At 36.5% G+C, this 19970-nt stretch overlaps 1 protein-coding gene across 9 annotated transcripts in view; it reads left to right on the forward strand.

The window, feature by feature from the left end:
* TTLL7 (tubulin tyrosine ligase like 7) overlaps window positions 1-19970 on the forward strand; it is a 65185-nt gene that overhangs the window by 23687 nt on the left and 21528 nt on the right. For all 9 annotated transcript variants that reach the window (XR_006016468.1, XM_042030356.1, XM_042030352.1 and 6 more), the window contains 9 exons: window positions 2906-3064; window positions 4566-4782; window positions 7198-7362; window positions 8153-8311; window positions 13060-13154; window positions 13806-13953; window positions 14037-14110; window positions 16973-17108; window positions 17919-18005. Coding sequence is in view for 8 of the 9 variants with exons in the window: in XM_042030356.1 (XP_041886290.1) it covers window positions 2906-3064; window positions 4566-4782; window positions 7198-7362; window positions 8153-8311; window positions 13060-13154; window positions 13806-13953; window positions 14037-14110; window positions 16973-17108; window positions 17919-18005 (1240 nt within the window). In the remaining variant the exon portion in view is untranslated. The remainder of the gene's footprint in view (window positions 1-2905; window positions 3065-4565; window positions 4783-7197; window positions 7363-8152; window positions 8312-13059; window positions 13155-13805; window positions 13954-14036; window positions 14111-16972; window positions 17109-17918; window positions 18006-19970) is intronic.

A 19970-nucleotide genomic window follows, 5' to 3' on the forward strand; every position in this document is an offset into this window, starting at 1 on the left:
AAAGTAACAATAGAAGTGCCGTTGTAGGGCCAACTAGATCTTAAGAGACTGTTGAGAAGTGTCTCTTAGATGAGAGCTCCTCATGTGAAGGATAAGTGTGGTTGCAAAATGAATTCAGTAAGTGGCGGAGAAGGTGCACAGGATAAATGGGAAGGGACACAGATCCATCTGTGAGATTTATTTTTTCCAGTACCTTTGTTGATTATATTTAAAAGGTTCATGAAGTGATCATGGGCCAAGAATCATTATCATTCATACATACCCACTAACTTTTCATACTTGAAAAGTCAGAGGATTTTGAAATGTAGGCAGTGGAATATGTGTTATTAGACTGATGAGTTGTCCCTTTAGTAAGCTATGTTTTGTTCAACGCCTTTGATTCTTCTGTACAGAAAGCACTTTGAGATCAAGAGCACAGTCTGACCACATCTGTGAGCTAAAATAATTCTCAGAAGAACAATAATTTGCTATTTATTTCTCAGGCTTCCTGATAAGGACAGCAAAGGCTAAAGGATAGAGCAGCACAGTGAGAAAGTGGTTACTCACAGTAGTGTACAGCCCATGTGCTGAAAAATAGGGCTATTGTAATGGAATAGGCCTTGATTCCACAGGCTACTTGATGATGTTCCTAAGCCCTTTCTGAATAGGGCCTTGCAGGGAAAGAACAGAGCTGAATTCTTTTTTGAAAGTTTTAGTGAGCCCCAGAACCTATAAACAATGCTGAAGTATTCCACTTCATATTATTAAGTGTTTGTAATCTACCCAGTTATGCATTATAAAGAAAAGGCATGTAGAACTGATATACTTGCAGTCACAAAATAATATCAGTATATCAGGAATTCAATGAGTAGGGAGTGCGTGTATGGAAACCTTGAGTAAGTTAAATGGCAGGTCTCTAGCCTGTAACAGAATGCATATGATAAATGATCTGTAGAGGGATTTAAACTAACACAGAAATTGCTTTTTGCCTAAAAATAGGATAATTTCTGCCTAGATAAGCTAGTCAGTTGGCAAAGTAATAACATTTGTAAACACAGAGCAGATGGAGAGCAGTTTAACAATATGAATGAATCAGGAGTTTTAATATCTACTTATGTTTTTAAAGTTTTCCTGAGTCTTTAATGGCTTTCATCAAACTAGGTTTGTAAGAATAATAGTTAAAATGAAGCTGCAGAAGCACTGAACCTAATGCAGTACTGCTGTTGCTATTGTGGTTTCTTCAGCCTGTTTGTTGGGTAGTTGGCTACACAGTTTGGTGACAGCATATCCATTATACCAGTAGGGCTTGGCTACAGTCCTAGCCCTACACATGTGGCTGACAGCTCTTTTTTTTCCTTTAGTATTTTTAGCCACTTAAAGAAAAAGTATCTGCCCAGGAGTGTTATGTAAGCTCATAGTAGAAATGAAAAATGGAAATTATATTGCCTCTTTTACACATTAGTTATGCTGATGATACTAGTATTCAATACAAAAGGAGAAATATACCTAAATCTGTATTTCTTTAAAAAGTATCCAACTCTGCCATAGTGGCATTAAAAAAAAAAAAAAAAAATCAAAGTTGGGTAACTTCCTGCGTCAGTTAATTTCTTTTTAAACTTCCAGTTGCTTTCTGTTGCTCTGTGGATATTTGCATTTTAGATGTGTCCACTCTGCTATGGAGTAGTTGTGAGTTACCTGAACTAATTTCATATGAGGTTCTGTATGAAGGAATTTTTAGATACTCTGATACCTGAAACAAGCTAGCTGTACTAGTATGTAAGTCAGCAAAGACTAAATTTATTGCTGGGAACTATGATACCAGTGTGCATAGTACCACCAAGTCCCCATTGCTCCTGTAACTTGGCTGCTAACCAGCATTAAAGCAACCCCTATGTTCCTAAGCCATGTTGTCAGTGTGGTGTGGGTGTATCTTCCTGTCTGCCACATACACAGCTTTGGGTGATGGAAACTTTTGCTACCTGAGTTCTTTACCATTCTTCCTCTTCTATTTTTCTTCACAGACAACAGAGATAAAAAATGAGATACACTCACTACCACAGCTACCACAGCTATTAAAGCAGGGAGACCAGGACCTTGCTGCATCCTTTCCCCAGATTCAGAGTTTGATTCCCTATTTTTATTTCAGTTCTTCTGTTCCACCTCCTCACCCCCACTCCCTCCCTGCTTGGTCTTGCTTTGAATGTCTTTGCTTTCTTTTGATTGAATTAGGTGCTCTTGGAATCTTAATCCCAGTATGCTGGGACCAAACACAATCCAAGCTTGTGTGATTTGTCCTATATAGGAAATGAATGAGTTGCTTGGCCTGTGTAAAAATCTATTTACTACGATTCCTTATTTTTAAGATTCTTTTCAAAAGGAGAAAACTCTTCCTTAATTGCTTTCATTTTAATTTTAAATCCAGTCCTTTTTGTACCCAGGAAGAAACTCCAAATATCCCAATTCCAATTTTTTGTGTGTGTTGATCCTCATACCTCCCCAGACACATACCAATATGAAAATGAAAATGCTTCCCAAATACCACTCCCCCCCCCCCCCGAAAAAAAATCCATGGTTTATTATAAGTTCAATATTTCTAAGAATAGGAATAGCATTAAGTCATCTGAGTCACTGGCCAAAAGTTGTAACAGAAGTGAGATGGATGCCAAGAAATGAGATGGATACCAGCAACATAATAAGCACATAAGCAAAAATACTCAAGATAGTCTGCTTTTGAATATAACATATTCACACTCATATGAATATGTAATAGAGCTCTAACTATTCTTAAAGAAATGCAAAAGTTTGCTTTCATATTACAGAGTTTTTCTAAAAAAGTTCCCTTGTCAAATTACCGTGCTTTTTAATCTTGAGGATTGAAACATCAAAGTAGTCAAAAGATTTTAACTCAATTACATTTTTTTTGCAGAATGATCAAGAGTCAGCCTCAGGAGTACAGTTTCATTCCTCGAACATGGATCTTTCCTGCAGAATACACACAGTTTCAGAACTATGTGAAAGAATTGAAGAAGAAACGTAGACAGAAAACTTTCATAGTCAAACCAGCTAATGGTGCAATGGGACATGGGTGAGTTGTGAGCTAACTTCAGTCTTCCTACCCATTAAAGGTGAAATCCAGTGCTACTTACAATGTTAACAGAAGCTATGTATTAGTAAGATTGTATTTCAAGTTGTGTGAAAGTCAGTGTATTGGGTGAAGGCTTCACAAGCCTTAAATAAACTCAGTTTTTAAGAACACAATTATTTTATTGTGAATTTACCTGTTGTGCTTAAACTTATAGGATGAGATTGTGTTGGGCATAAATGGCAGGGTTTTGGTGGCTGGAGGCTGCAGGGATGTTGTGTGAGAGGTCAGGATCTTTCACAGCTTTAAGACCAGCCCAAACACCCCATTGTGTTCCCAAACTGCAGCCAGTCAGAGAAGCAGAAATGTGTTTGAGAGCAGCAGCCACAAGGTGTAGGAGAGACAGGGGAGATGCTGCTGGGGATGTGGCTGGATGTGCACTCTTGGAAGCAGGGCACATCTCTGAAGGGACTGCAACCTGCAGTTAAGTTGAGAAAGTTTTGTTTGTGACAGGCCTGCACAGTAAAAATCCAATGAGATAAATACTGCAATTGCATTTTTAGTTCTTGTTTTTAGATATTTCGGTTTTAGCTTTTATTGCTTTTAATATCAATTTGAATTATACAATATAGTAAACCTCTTAGTTTCTCAGCATATGTCAGAATTACTGTAAAAGTAGGGCCCCCAAACTCTTCCATTTCCTCATTTTTCAGTCCTCTTGATAAGGGCAAAGATAAGCTAAAGGGAAAGGTACCAACATAGTTCAGAGAAATTCCTGCAAAGTACTTCAGTCTATTAGGGGTATTCAGCACCAAACCTCTGAAATGTATAATAAATAACAGAGAATAAGATTAAGGTAGCATTAAGGTTCTGGGAATTTTAGGTTAATAATTGTATACTGAAAATATTAGCTTTTACAGTTATTTAAAAGTCTGTGTAGTTAGAGACTGGCATCATCAGCATGGTTCATATATAAACCTTTTTTTATTCTGGTGTGGGGAAACTGGAAATGCAGAAATACTGGGGTTAATCTATGCCATCTTTAGTCATACAGGTCAGTGTCCTGCTTTGCAAACATCATCACCTAACTGAGTCAGGTTAGCACTGAAAGTTCTTTGCAGCCTGTACTCGGGCAGAAGTTGTGACAAAGACTGGAAGTCTATTTTTAGAGCTGCATGGGGAATAATCACAGAAGCTGGCGGCTGGTCATTCTGCCAAACAATTTCTAAGTGTAGAGCAAATCCATTATTACAAATTGTTGAATCAAAGCAAGCAGAAAGTTACTTTGAAATGGCTCATTGCCTTTTTTCATCTAGTGAAGCACAATAAAGGAAAGGAAACCAAAAGCCTTGTAAGAGAATGGAACTTCTTCTCTTCCCTAAAAATCAGATATGTAAGTCTCTTTCTCTAGGTAGACTTTACCCTGACTACTTGGCTGGGTGACCGTGATAATCTATGTCAAAGAGTAATGTCCAAGTTTTAAAACAACTTTTTTTTTTACCAGGATCTCTTTAATAAGAAACGGAGAAAAGTTACAAGCTCAGGATCACTTAATTGTTCAGGAATATCTTGACAAACCATTTCTTATGGAAGGCTACAAGTTTGATTTACGTGTGTATATTCTTGTAACCTCCTGTGATCCATTAAAAGTATTTTTATATCATGATGGACTGGTGAGAATGGGCACGGAAAAGTATCATCCCCCCAGTGACTCAAATTTGGTAAGTTGGAGTTCATTCCAATTTATTGCTCATGGTGTAGACTTTAACCTGTGTAGTGTTTGCAAGCAGTAAAATTAAGTAAACTGGGACATGAGTTTAAACATGAGATAAACTTCTGCATTTTCATTGAAGAGAAAAAATTTTACATGAAAGATACTTAACGCACGCTTTTCTATCAAAATCACAAGTATAGCCATATTATTGCATATATATATATAAATTTTATATGAATTTGCATGTATGTATGCTAAAGAGTTTTAATATTTTATAGAAGAAAGCAAAAGATATCAACCCAAAAAATAAAGAAAATCAAATCACTTCAAGACCAGTCACATTGCTTTTATGTTCATCTGAGACTGAGGCTGGGGTGGCAGGTGGTAAAGGTTTATCTGCTGATTGATCATTGCTTAGCATGCATGAAGTTTGGAGCCTTTGCTGAGGGTCCTGCCAGGTTTCAGCCATTGTGTTGGGAACCTAGGCAGAAAGGAGAAAACCAGCACTACGAGGGACCAGTGCTCACTGCAGTCCCTGAACACGAGGGAATATCCTGCTGCTGCTGCTGTTTGTCAGAGGCTGCTTCAGCAGGGACAGGAGTATGTACTTGGCAGCTTTAGGATGATTCAGTAGGGCTGCCTATAAACATAGAGAAAATCAAGAAATGGTAAAGGTCATGCTAAAGATGTTGCATTTGGCTCAGACCAAAATGCAGATGTCTAAGAAAAAAGTAGATTTGCAGCATTGGGAGGTATTAGTATTTAGGTATTCAAGTTTGTTATACCTCACTCTAAGTATTTAGGTTTGTTAGACCTCATTCTGTACTCCATTGCTTTTAGAGCAGCTTCAGTGTAATTATGTAACAGAAAACACCATAGAGCCTTTTTGCCTATGTGAAACTTAAAATTGTGCCTATCTCTTGGTGTGCCTTTGAAAAATGCAGGTACGATTTGAAGCCCAGTACAAATGCTATATTTGGAAGTGTTCCAGTACTACATTTGGAATAGTTTGCTTTTAATATTTGTGTATTGAGGCTAATCTCGGCATTAGCAGCACTGAAATACGCTCTGAGCGGATAAACAGAGCAGGCAGTTGTTTCTGTGTTCTCACAACTGCTCATGCTGGACGTTGTCTATTGTATGAAATAACCTGCTTGTTACTAATGACATTGTTCTTCGGATGACATTTTTCTACTGTGACATTGTTCCAAATAACTTCAGACTATTAGTTCAGATGCACAAACACTTTCTTTTACTTTTTCTTTTTTTTATGTACTCTAAAAAATAATTACTTTTGTCTGAAATAATTTGAATTTCATGGAAAGATGACTCAAACCAATAGATTTCAGAATGATTCTTAAAGGAGTAATGAAGCCATGGGAGAAATTCATTGCTTCTAGTGCTACTACAATATACCGTTAACTAGCTTGTAATTAAATTGATTGGTTTGGGTAATTTAATTAAGTTTTTGAAAGATAAGGAAGTGTAGTGAGGTAAATGACAGCAGAAGGCTTGTGTTAGCTATCAAAGATGAATTGGAACAGAAGGCTTATGGTCACCTTAGAATATCATCTACTCTCAAACATGACAGAGAACTGTCACTGTGATGAGGACAGGCATCACACAAGTATAAGTGAAAAGCTGAATTAATATCTGTACTGGGAGATAATGTAAGTGTACAGATCATGATTTATAAATTGGCCTTGGAAAGAGAATGCTTTCCCTGAATTCAAGTGATAACATGAGTCTATTGCTGGTGACATTTTGCTCCATAAAGGAACTGTAGCACTCAGTCATTTATGTAATGTATGTCTTGAAGTTTACCTCCCTCTCATATATGGCTACCAGCCAGTTAAAAATGAGCAATTTTGGCAGATATCAGCGTGGCAGATGAGTTTATATGTAAAAGATATTTTAAAGTATCACTATCATAAGAACACTTCTCATAAATAAGCTACAGTGAAAACTGAAATGTGGGATTGTCTATGAAACAGATGCCAGAGTGTATTTTAGCACTTTTAAAGTAGCACTTCAAAATACCATCTTTATTGTTTGCTTCTTGTGGAATGTAATCATTCTCTAAGTTAAGATAATTGCTCTTTACTTTTTTAGTTAGTTGTTTACATACAGACCTATAAAAATGGCAGCTATATTATATTATCTAACCAGATATGGAGTGGTAGATCAATTGACAACAGCTGGCTTAAGTAGAAGCCCAGGTTTTGTTGTAAGGATACAGAACATTCAGTAATGAAATTTCCCAGAATTGGAAACTCTAAATCTGCACGTAGTGTATTTGCAAATATGAGCTGTTTGATTACGTCATTATTGATTCAATGTAAATTTTCTTTACATGATTTTAAATTGACTATTTTAGAATTGTACTTAAGGTTTTTAAATGTCTTTTCTTCCTTTCTTTTAGAGTCAATTGTATATGCATCTGACTAACTACTCTGTCAATAAACATAATGAACGCTTTGAACGGGATGAAACAGAAGACAAGGGAAGCAAACGCTCCATAAAATGGTTTACTGAGTTTCTAGAAACAAATAATCTTGATGTCTCCAAATTCTGGAGTGATATTTCAGTAAGATAGATTAAAGCACTTTTTTTTATTTTGTGTATTTTTAGAAAATTAATTGCTTCTGCCATCTGCTTTAGTGCAATTCAGAATGATTTTTGAAATTTTATTAATCCAAATTCTCAGCAATGGATGTCACAAAAGATGTACTATAAATGATTGTTATGTTTTTTAAAAGACTGTAATCACAGAGAGATTACAAATTTAATGTTAACATTTTTCTGAGGATCAAAAGTCCTTTCAAACAGTTATTCATGTAAGTAATATGGTACAAAGGAATCATGCCATTTGAATTCTTGGAGACTTTATTCTATAAAGTGAATTTTATGTGTGGATATTTACAAAATTGTAGTCAGTCTATGTACCTAAACAAGCACCATTGAAGTCCCTGTGTTTACAGGTATCTTTTGATGAGGAATAGGTTTAGGATTGTTAGAGCTTAAAGCTGTTTGTATGATTCTGAGAACACTTACCAAAAATTATACTGCAAAATGAAATGGATGAAGATTTGCTATGCTATAATATGTTACCAATTTGCTTTTATTAACTTACTGCCTGTCTCAAAGTTTGTATGTACCATGGAAAGTGTAAGAATATAGTCTAGAACTATATAAAATTATATATGTTACTACATAGGAATCATTTATTTATTATAGACTATTTATTTGGGGTTTTAAATCTTTTTTTCTAGCAGATATGTGAATGAAAATTAAAATATTAAAGCATGAAACACTGTAGTTCAGTTTATGCTGGGTTCTTGTCTCCTGATGAATTTTTCTGAAACAAATCCCTGCAGGAGCTGGTGGTGAAGACTCTGATAGTTGCAGAGCCACATGTTCTTCATGCTTACCGCATGTGCAGGCCGGGGCAAGCACCAGGAAGTGACAGTGTCTGCTTCGAAGTCCTGGGATTTGATATTCTGCTGGACAGAAAACTAAAACCATGGCTCCTAGAGGTAAACCTCTTTATACGGATGTAAAATAAATTTTTAGGAGTAAAGTTGACTAAGCCCCAGCTGAATCCATATCCATGTAAGAAAACTTGCAAAGAAAATCTGTGCACTGTTGTTGAGTACATAAATGGTGCTTTTCTGCAGCATCCATACAGAAGTGCAGCAATCACCTTGCAGTGATTTTTGATACTGAAAAGAAGGTAATTTTTTTCTGGACCAGTGTTGCATTTCAGATGTTTTTGACAGTGTTAATAGGAAATGTAAAGTTAATTTAGGTGGTGTTGTAGCTGGAGGATACAATGGAGTTGATTATAGCAACTGGGTGCAACACAGATTTCCTTCACGAGTATGGCTATGTGGTATGGCTCTGGCAACTTTTGTGCATGTGTGCTCTTAATCTTCTTGTTTTTGGGATTTGTGGTTTTTTTTCTCCTGTGCTTTTTAAAAGCACCCCCGTAAACAGAGGAAACTAATTTGATATACATGAAGTGCTACAAACAATTGTCATGAAGGGACTGGAAGAAATGTTTCTCTTCTGATATATTTTTTAGTGGTACAGTTAAGCTTAAGTGGTGCTCACGCACATTTTCAACCAGGAATGTTTGAGGTTTGTCTGTTGTGTCTCTTATATTGCCCTATTATTAACATGAAGTTCATTTGTCTTTTTTCAGATTGTCTTATTTCATTCTGTTAACTGTTTGGGAGGCTGTGCAGCTTGGGGAGAAAAGCAAAATGTATTTAAAATCTGTCTATTGACAGCAAGTCATGAATATGATTTGGCTACTGATGAACAAAACGTACACAATTAATTTACTGAATTATAACCTCATTTCCAGGCCATTAATACTGTCAACAGTTATTTTGTCGTGCTTATTTCTCTCAGGGGTTCATTATAATTTTAATTAGAAAAATAAAATTCCTCCACTGTTGCCATGCAGACATAGCATATTTGGTGGCTTTGATGTTCTTGCCGAAAGCAGCGTGACATGAACTTAGTCTGTACTACATCAACATCTTCTGTTTTTGCCCAGTGAAGCTTGCTGTCCCTTTGATTTAGCTCTGCACTTCCAGATTATCATCTATAGGTTGCCTGTAGCTTGCACATAACTGTGTGTAGTTATTTAAGTGCAGACTGAAGTTGGTCTGTGTAACATTTCATTCAGCCTTGTAGCAAATGCTGACAGACCAGTTCTGTGAGAGGTGGTGAGTCAGCCGGCATAGGGAGTCCATTCTGAAGGACACCTCACTGTCTCTGATGTTTCCATGAGGTATGGAGATTTTGGGGGGCTTGATTCATCACTTCTAGGTCTCAGAGGAGAATCATACTATCCCAGACTCCTTGTTCATGAGGGAGTAAAGTAGTGAATGCTCCTCTGGTATTTTGAGTTGCTGGAGAATACTTCGGGGCTCGGAATTTGTACCTGGTTATTATTTTTTTTTTAAAGCTAAAGTCAAAGTATTTCTTTTACTGCTTTTGGTAATGCATGTATCCTTCAACTTATTTTGCCAGACATTTACCCAAACTAACAGAAATTCCAAACTGTGAAACTTACTCATTTTGTATACTCGTTTACTATTTTTTATATTGCTTGTTCATGCTTTTTTGCAGCACTTTCAACAGAGTATGTATATGTATGCACACTGTATGTATGCTGTCTTTAGTGTAATAAAGGTCAAATATGGAGTGTAAATACATAGACTATACATAATATATATATTCTGTCTGTATATATATGCACATATATAGATAATTCCTGTTTTCTGAAACACTTCTGGCTTCTTCCACAGATTTCCACTCTTATCTCTTTCCACCATTTTCCTCTTGCCAAAACCCCCTCAGGGGAGTGAATCATTCTTTCTAACAGTGGTAACAAGTCCTAATCACAAGGCCCTGAATGTTCCCAGTGTTATGGGAAAATTGCCAAAATAGGATTAGGATAATTAGCTTCATGTTTCCATGCCTCATGTAGCTTTTCTGTTATAAAGATAGCTTAATAAACTATTAAAAGAAATAAATTGTGCAACGTATTCTAATGACTGCTTTCCTGAGTTGACTTTTGTTTATATTGCCTTGATGCATTGTAGCTCCCCTGCTCCTTGATGCTACTGAACTTCCGGAACCTTCTACCTTAGTGAGGACTGTGGGAAATGTGTGATTGCCATCTTGTGGCACCAAATGTTTCTGGCAAGGATCTGTGCAGCCTCCTGAGTAGCCTCCTGTGTCCTTTCTGAGTAGCGACAATGACCTAGTTCTCCCTTCAATTCCCAGGAAATCCAGTTTTACTCTTTTGACCAAAATTTCCAAGCTAGTTTATTTTATGTAAAAGGAAAATTTATACAGTTGAAGTTCTTGGATGGACTTCAGCCTTGTTCACCCTCATTATATCCAGCTGGGATCACAGAGTTATGATCAGTGGAGAAAAAGATCACATGCATTTTAATAACTGCCTCAGGTGTAGGATACCTAATTTCCCTTGTGATTTATGTGGACAAGGCAAAAGAAACCTTACATACACATTCAGAAATTTATCAGTGTCACTGAGCTAGCAAAATCTGTTCAAAACTTTGTTATCAATCCAGGTGAAATGAATGTGAACATCTTAAACCAAGCAATTATTGCTAATTCCTATTAATGAGGTAGTTGAAGTTCACATACACAAACTTTCTGGCATCTACTTGTTTCTCTTGTGTTATGCTTGCCCTGTCTGTACCTCTGGAGATCCAAAGGCCAACATGGGGTAGGAGACGTCTACTTCTCCAAAAAGAGGTGGGTAGGTGGTTATACCAAGTTTTCAGTGTCTTATGTTCTTCACTAGGAAGAACACACTGTTAATGTTGAAGTTTTCTTCCTCTTTGCTCTTAGTTTCACTTAGGGTTATTCTTCTATTTTTGGTGCCACCATCCACTTACTGACTGTTCATTTACTAGCCAGCAATTCCACACGTTCTCCAAGTTTTACCACAAGTCTTTTACATCTCCTGGAATCATGCCGTGTGCTCTCTGTTACCTCTAGACCCAGTATTATCTAGTTTACAAGGTTGCATTCCTGCAGTGAACACAATGTGGCCACTGGCATCAGTGTCTGGATTTTCAAGGCTTTTGCAATCATCATTTGCTTGTACTTTTGGGGTCCCAGATACAATCCTGTTTTTGTCAACAATCTTCAAGATGTGCCTTGCTGATAAAATTACTGATGTTATATTAACACAACCCAGTTGTGCATGTCCTGATTCTTGGGTCACTGAACTCTAAATAACCATCTCTTGGCTGACAAATGCGCAGACAATGGTTTGGTAACCAGTTATTATGAATACCTATTGTGGCATATCACTAGTATGTTATCAAGATTATAATGCCACAGTCTCACAGATTAGTCAGCAACCATATTTCTCATCTTCTTCGTGATATGATAGTAGGTGAACAGGTCAGTCTAAAGGGGTTTGTCAGGTAAATATTTGGATGAAAGTCTTCCAGAAAAGAGTATGTGTGAATCTTTTGACTATTTCTGCTGAATTTTCATGATTTTTCTTTCAACATCAGATATCACTGCTCATTTTGCCAGTCTGTCTGCAAAAGCAGCAAATGAGCTGATTCCCAAAGCCAAAAAGCACATGTCAGTTATGAGCATAAGTGATGGGGCAGCTGGGACTCAGCAATAGGGCTCTGGGTGGCACACCAGCCACAGTAGTTCTGTCCCACAGCTGTAGGGACTCTAAGATGCTCTAATGTACTGAGAGTGCTAAAACAAAATTAACTGCTTTTGCCCTCTGCTTTGGACATGCAAACTGTATCCACTTCTGATTTGTGTGTGACACAAGGTATAAGTTTTCATTTCTGAAGCTCTTTTTTATCTGTCCCTTCTATAACCAGCACTGCTCATGCACTATCAAAGCAAGATTCCTGCTTGTCACTAGCACCCATTGCTTTAGTATAAATTTTTATACCAGCCTGGAAAGAGTTCCTAGAATAAATCATTATTCCTCCTCAAATTGTCCTGAAGACTGAGGTTCTGCAGGGACTCCAAAACTTGTAAGGGTTATAGGATGGCTGATTTAGACTCTTGGCTGTTAACTGTGTGATTTAGTCTCACTGTGAGATTCCCAGTTGCATTTTCCCTGTTTCTCGATGTTTATGGTACCATTTTTAATCTCTTATCTTGTACTTAGCTTATAAGCTTTTTATTGCCGAGACTGTTAATTATCTTATGTTTTCACACTATGTACTGATTTAATAACTTAGATCTCTATGTGTTGCTGTCAAGTGTATCTGAAAAGTTATTTAAATATGCTTAAGAAGACCTTGGATTAGAGCCTCTTTCTGTCCTTGTATAGTTGTTACTTTTTAGAGTAGTATTTAAAGTTGCTTTCAGACTGGGAACTAGGAAAGAGTTTAACTCTTTCTGTGCTGGACCACCATAGCATGACACATCATCTGTTAGAATGTGTTTAACAGCACTTTGTGTGGTAAATTTTCTGGTGGCAGCAACCAAGAGTAGATTAGACTGGATTCACAGTGCCAGGACTGGAGTGGTGTTCACTGCAAATGTCTGGATAACGTGGTGTCTGAAAGGTTACATTTCCTGTGATAGTCAATAATCTATTAAAAAAAAAAAAAAAAAGAACTTCTCAACATGTATTCTCTTAATCACTGCTGTATTTGAAAGAGTCATTTCTACAAAGCCTGTTACAATAGGTGTGTTCCCAGTGAACCTGAACATTCCTGAGTCTTCTGTGTCTCATTTTTTTTTTCAGATTAATCGTGCCCCAAGCTTTGGAACGGATCAAAAAATAGACTATGATGTAAAAAAAGGTGTTCTGCTAAATGCATTAAAGCTTCTCAACATACGGTACCTTGTCCTCTTTTCTTTAGTCCACTTCTATTTCTGTTGCTTTGATTCTTTTTTTTTTTTAATTTGAATTGGACTTAGAGAAAATGAAAACCTTTTTTCCACCTTCATATTTTCAAAATGTAAATGTTTCCCTTGCTGTCAGTTTTGCCATAGAAATTGACCTAAATTTAATTTTCCTTCGTGCATATGTGCTTGCAAAAAATGAATGGTAATAGTAATTTTTGTACTTCTTCTTTTAAATTTTTCAAGCATATCTTGAAGTTGGCATATGTGTGCAGTTATGGGTATGTGGCCATAAAGGAAATTTGCTTGAATGATAGTGTCAAATTTATTCAAAAGTCATACCCCTCTACAGGAAAACTTTGTAGCTGAGATATGTTGAAAAAAATCTACGCATCAGGAAAATAGATACAACCATGTGTGTATGTTAAATTATAGTCCAGAGTAAGTACAGTATCCCTTAAAGTGTGAACATATTGTAGCCATGAAAGTTAATATTAAAACAAAAATTGTAATGAATGTTTCTATTCTAATTTTGTATGATAAACACACTACTGACTGGAAAATACAGATAATGTACTTGATATGAAAGTGCATCTCATTTCAGCTGCATTGAATTGACATTTCTTAATATCATCTGTGTTTCAGGACAAGTGATAAAAGGAAAAATTTAGCCCAACAGAAGGCTGAGGCTCAAAAAAGACTGTATGGCCTAGGAACAGTGAAAAAACTGTTGCCAGGTTCCTCAGACTGGGAGAAGCAGCGCCACACACTGGAAAGGAGAAAACAAGAACTGGTAGGAAGGGGAAAAAAGGGCTGTTTCTTGCTCATGGCTTATACTCTCTTTTGTTTTAATTGTCTTACTTTCTTGATTTGTAGAAGGAAAGACTTGCACAAGTACGTAAACAGATTTCCAAAGAGGAGCATGAAAATAGACACATGGGGAACTACAGGTGAATGTTTTTGACTGTATTAGTAGGAAGTATTCAGTGTATTCTTTAGGAACAGTGGAAGCAAGTATTTGTGGTAGGTGATAATTTTCTGCCAAAAATGTGTAGGCATTTATAGAAAATATATACATGTACATCAGATATTTTTTTTCAGACAGTTCTTTTCTTGATTCCAATTTTTTGGAATTTATATGACATCAGTCATCCTATTGTTTGTGCAAGACATTTGCTTGAATGACATGATTGTTCACATTCAGTGTACCAAAAATCATGACTGCTGTGATGGACCTGTTCTCTAATCACATGTAATCATTCTTATCTTGGGGGCAGGGAGTGCAATATGATTAATCCCCTGTAAAAATACCATATTTGAATTGCGTCTCTGAGGCTTCCCAAAAATTTGGAAACTTTATTGGTGCTTCCATAATTTTGAATAGAGTGACACTTGAAATACTTCATTTGTATTTTTTGCACTTTGATTTTGGATCTTGCTAGGCTGAAATGTAAGAACCTTCAGGTTCCTTGGTAAAATATGTTCAAAAGAGAGCTTTGCATTGAGCAAGCATTGACCAGAAAACAAAAGTTTTGTTTTGTGATTGTTTTTATTATTATTATTTCTTGATATTTGCTTCATTGAGAAGTGAAAGCATGGCATAGGAATATTTGGTGAAAGAGAGCAGAGTATGGCTAGGAAGAGATGATGGGAATATTTGCCCACTCTTTAAAGCATTCATCCAGGATGTGAGAGGTCTGAGTTCACATATTTTATTGTGAGCTGGTCAGAATGCTTTTATTGCTGTTCTTCATTGCTGCCTTTTTTTGAGCAGATGTTCTATAATTCCCAGTAAAATTCTCATTTAAACAGATAGATGTTTCTATGAAATTCTCATTTTTGATGACTTAACATTTTGCTTACAAAGAGTCTTTCTTTGTAACTTTTAATTACATATTTTCTTGAAGTGTGGAGCTGAACTAGTAAGTAAAAAAAACCTCTAGATGTACAATGAAGTGATAAAGTGGTTATTTTCATGCTGCTATAAGAAAGAGAAGCACCATGATACTTTAACACATTTTTCTTTTTACTAACTTAAAATCCTAGCTTATTGACTGGTCACATTTTAAGTTGCTTATTCAGTTCTTGACTGAAAATGAGCCACAGCTTCTCTTTATTTAGCTTTTGGGTTAATGTAAATCAGTAAAAACACAAAAATTTTTTTCCTCTGGAAAAAGTGTCAGTTCATGAGGAATGTGCACTTGTAAAAAGGCGGAACAGCTTTGTGTTTTCTTATTACCATGTGTTTGAGAAAAGGCTGAAGGATCCGTAGAACCTGAGAAGGAAAGTAATTTTGGCTAGAGAAGAAGAGGGATTTTGTCTGAACGTTATGCAGTATTTTCTCCATGTGATATTCCTCTATAGAGCAGGACTAGCTCGTGTCAGGCATTGATACAGAATCATGGAAATTCTGGATGCTAGTATTGCTGAATGGATTAATATTGCACTCTGAATAAAAATCCAGAGAAACCTGAATCAAACTCAGCAGGCTTGGATTTAGTCTGTGGATATCAGCTCAGCGATTGGCTTAGTCCATGTCTGTCTGCAAGCACAGCAGGCTCCAGTAGGAGTCTTGGGGCAGCTGGAGTAGGAGCCACACTTTCGAGCTCTTGTGAAATCATGAGGAACTGCAAAGGATGTACATGGCTTTGAAATGGCCTTTAGCTGCAGTCTCTTTCTAAATATATTAAGAATATTACCCTTTCTTTAAAGCATTCTTCTGTGGCACTTTTTCTGCAGTAGAATCAACACCATTAAAAGGTCTTGGCTGAAACTAAATTAGAACCTAAATCTCCTTTAGGTGTTTAACGCCAACTGGAACCATCTTCATTTTGTTCTAGAACTGCCCTGAGTCTAATGGTATCAAATCATCCTTTTTTTTTCATTGCAACAAAATCCTCATGATAGATACATTTTCAAGGAGAAAAAGTCTGAAAAGGAAGAACGAGAAAGAAAAGAACCTTGTAAAAAGTTCAGAAAAGACTCACAAATACATAAAAGTCACATAATGTCATGCAGTATATAAATGGTGTCCATGCTTTGCACAGTGCAGACAAAATTAACTTATGGATTACTCCTTACAATACATTAGAAATTAGTCTTCCATTTTCATAATTTCTGGCTATGTTTCAGGCATTCATGACAGATGGATTGAAGTGGTTTTCTTCAAAACCCATTGTTGCTTGGTGAACATGAATAAATCACCAAGTCCTGCTCCTGATATTGTCATAATCTCCTTACCTATGATTTTAGAGAATAATGGCATAGCTGCTCTAATGGAAAATCAGTCACCCTATATATCCATGTACCTGATTTTTTTTCTTTATTGTAGCACCTATTTCTTCCTGTTATTTTTTTTGGAGGATTTAGCATTCAGGTGCAGTACATACTCAATCTTTAATTCATATCCTGCCCATGAGATCAAAGCGATTGTTCAGATTTTCACTGTTTTGTGTCTTTTTATTGCTAATACAAATTATCTTGTGGCTCTGAATTTGACATACAATGTTTTGTTAATATTTCATGAATCAATCAATTTCTGAGCACTGGAAAACTGGGTTTTGGTATACCTCTGGAATGACCTACATGGTATTTCTTTTGACTGGCTAATTGCTGGTTTAAGCATGAATGTGTTCACTGAATTAAAATTAGATTTAGAGAGCAATATTCAGAGTGTATGTTATATGATATGATATTATATAATTATTATAGATGGGATGGCTATGTGTTAAAGAAGAGATTGTGTATTAGTGACTTTTGTGTGACGAATAGCTCAACTTCTATCTTCAACTCTTCTTTTTTTCCTATTTCAGGCGAATTTACCCTCCTGATGATAAGACATTACTTGAAAAGTATGAGAGTTTGTTAGCCACTGCTTTCCAGACCTTTCTTGCTGGAAGAGCTGCTTCACTTCAGCGGGAAATGAATAACCCTTTAAAAAGAATGAAGGTACTGAAGTACACCAAGTATTGGTTTTAGGAGTGACTTATCTTTGAATTCATGACCTTGTGGACTAGTTTCACTATAATCATGTTTGATGGCTAATAAATAGCATTTGATAATGTTCCATGATCTTATTATTATTCTTTGTGCAGCTTATGGCCCAGATCCTTGAATCTGGATGAACTGCAGTGGACCCAGGGTGGAGACAGGCTAGATGGCTTTAAGCTACTTTGCCATATCCCTGATCCTCAGCCTTCCCCCTGGCCAAACCAGAGGTTGGCAGAAACTGCTTTTGAGCTGGTAATTGCCTCCTTCTTCCTCCAGTAATGTTCCCGGCCTATTCATCCACTTGTATGAACTGGACCAAGAGATATCCTAAAACCGGCTCCACTAGTTTAAAGATTTAAGGCATCCAAAAACTCTACCTGATTGATTGTTTAGTCAGAGACAGTAGGAAAACAGCTATATTAATAACCAGCTAACATGATGTAATTGGAAACCTGAGAAATAATTTTGTATCTTTGTAGTTGGCGTCATCCAGCAGTTTTACAGGAATCTTTGTTCAATCCTTTCTTCACATTTTTATTTTTAATAAATGTTAAGGCTTGATTTTAACCCTCAGTTTGATGTTGCTTGCAAGGAGAGATGCATGCATGAGAAGAAATACTTTTATTTCCTCCTGTGGAGGAATTCATAGTCTTATTTCAGGAATTAGTAATCAGAGTAATTTCAAATTTCTACCACTTTCTGCTTGAATTTTGGAAGGACAGGGTATGTCCTGCTTTGAATTAATAGTAATGAAATTCCCATTTCTAGGAGGAGGACATTTTGGATCTTCTGGAACAGTGTGAAATAGATGATGAAAAGCTAATGGGAAAATGCACCAGGCAGCGAGGACCTAAGGTATTTGACTTTTAGATACCAATTTTTTATTTCACTCTGTAGACAGGTATTCTGAGAATTTTAAGTGGGGAATTTAGTTAGCTGATCCTGCTGAAAGTTTTCTTCCTCAGACTGCCATTAACTTTTTTTTTTTTTTTTTAAGTATGAATAGAAGCATCACTACCATTTCTCCAACTAAATCCCATTAAATTTTTAAGGGGATATGAGATCCTTCTTTCCCTCTCGAAACCATTTTGAAGAATTGCCATGCATGGCAACAACTGTTATATGAGAGATTGATTGATTTCAGTGTGTGAAAGGGTTTTTATATCAATAGTGGATCTCAACGGAGTGCTTTCATCTTCAATTGATTAGTGCCAAAATTAGGATTTTTGAGATCATGGGATAAAAGGCACTATGGAAGGTCAAAGAATTAATTATAATTTTGATATATCTGTAGCTTACTCCCTTTCTAAGAGGGTTGTACAGTATATCTTGAAACCCGTTTTGTATCCAAAATCTGCTTTTAATGTGAATGTATATTATTTTTAGCTTAATGCTTTCTGTTTGTGTGCATAATTTATGTGAGTCTTTGCCTTAAATAAACTGCATATCTCTAAGCCAGTAAAGATAAATAGTTTGGGCTTGGCGAGAGTAAGTATGTATTTTGTATCCTGTAAACATTTTAGGTCAAGTCTGCTTAGGAGAGCCTACATCTATGTTCTGAGCCCTGATGGATTTGTTTATGGATGCATGTAAATTTTTTTACGCATTTTATGTTTCTGATGACGTGGTGTACAAATCTGTGGATTTCTGTACGAAATGAATGCTGACAATTGTTCTGAGCTTGAAGAGATACTTTAGATACGTGCAAGAATCCAAAGAGCTACATCTTATTACAGGCGTGCATTCTGGAAAGAGGATCTACATGCCCAATCTGGTATTAAGATAGATTTGCAGGGACCTCATTACAAATATGGGGATTTTGTGAGCTTGTGCTTTAACAGTGGTGGATTCATTTAAACAAGAAAAAAAACCCAGTCCACCCTAGCGGTACACTTACTCCACATTCTTACAGCGATTCTTTTCCTTGAAGTTTTGTTTTCAGTTCTTTAAAATGGGGTCAGTTAATTCAAGTTTAACATCTCAGTCACATTTTTCCCTTTTTCCAGAAGCCTGTCTTTTCCCAGCAACCCTCAGAGAGCATCTATCTCGTTGCCTGTATGCACACTGACTTGATCTATTCTACCTATACACTCCTTGCTCAGAAGGCATTCCCAGGCTGGAGGCTGTAACATTTAATTAAACATTAATAGGGTACTAAGCCCAAGTTTAGAAACCTCTCTCAATTAGTTTTAAGAGGAATTTTGATTAATTAATGAATGAGACTATATGCCGTGGTCTTCTTTTATAGCAGGCAAATGGGTTGTGTAGCTTACAGCTTCCTTAATGGTACAATATTGTTTGCACTTACAGCAGAAAGAAAAAATTGCTTATGACCAAAATTTCCTATTTTTTTTCCCCCTAAAATTGATGAAATCAAACCAGAAAACAATGAAACTAGCTTATCCAGGGAGACTATTTCTTTTCCTTGCACTGTGCACACTTCATGCTATGTAGGATTCCTATTCCTGCATCTTTTTTATGGTCCTGATGTATTTCTCAATCATTTAAACCTTGCCTACAGTGAAGCCATGTAACCAGAGATTTTCCTGGTTGCATAATGTCCAGTGTGCTCCCATTGAAATACAGGTGCCCATGCAGGTGGTCCTTGTATCTTTTACCAAAAGAGCATCACCTCTTTCCTGTAAGGATTAAGGTGGATATGACCAATAATAAGGATTTAATTAATTTAATTAATATCTATATAGAAATCCAGTGAGTGAGGCAGGCAGTAGAACTTACTACTGACTGCCCGTCAGTCTGTCAGGTAGGAGAATAATCCAGCTGTAAACCCCATCTTGTAACCATAAAATCCTACAAATA

This window comes from Corvus kubaryi, unplaced genomic scaffold, assembly GCF_017639235.1.
Source record: "Corvus kubaryi isolate FWS band 111438036 unplaced genomic scaffold, C.kubaryi_AGA036_p1.0 37334, whole genome shotgun sequence".
NCBI lineage: Eukaryota > Metazoa > Chordata > Aves > Passeriformes > Corvidae > Corvus > Corvus kubaryi.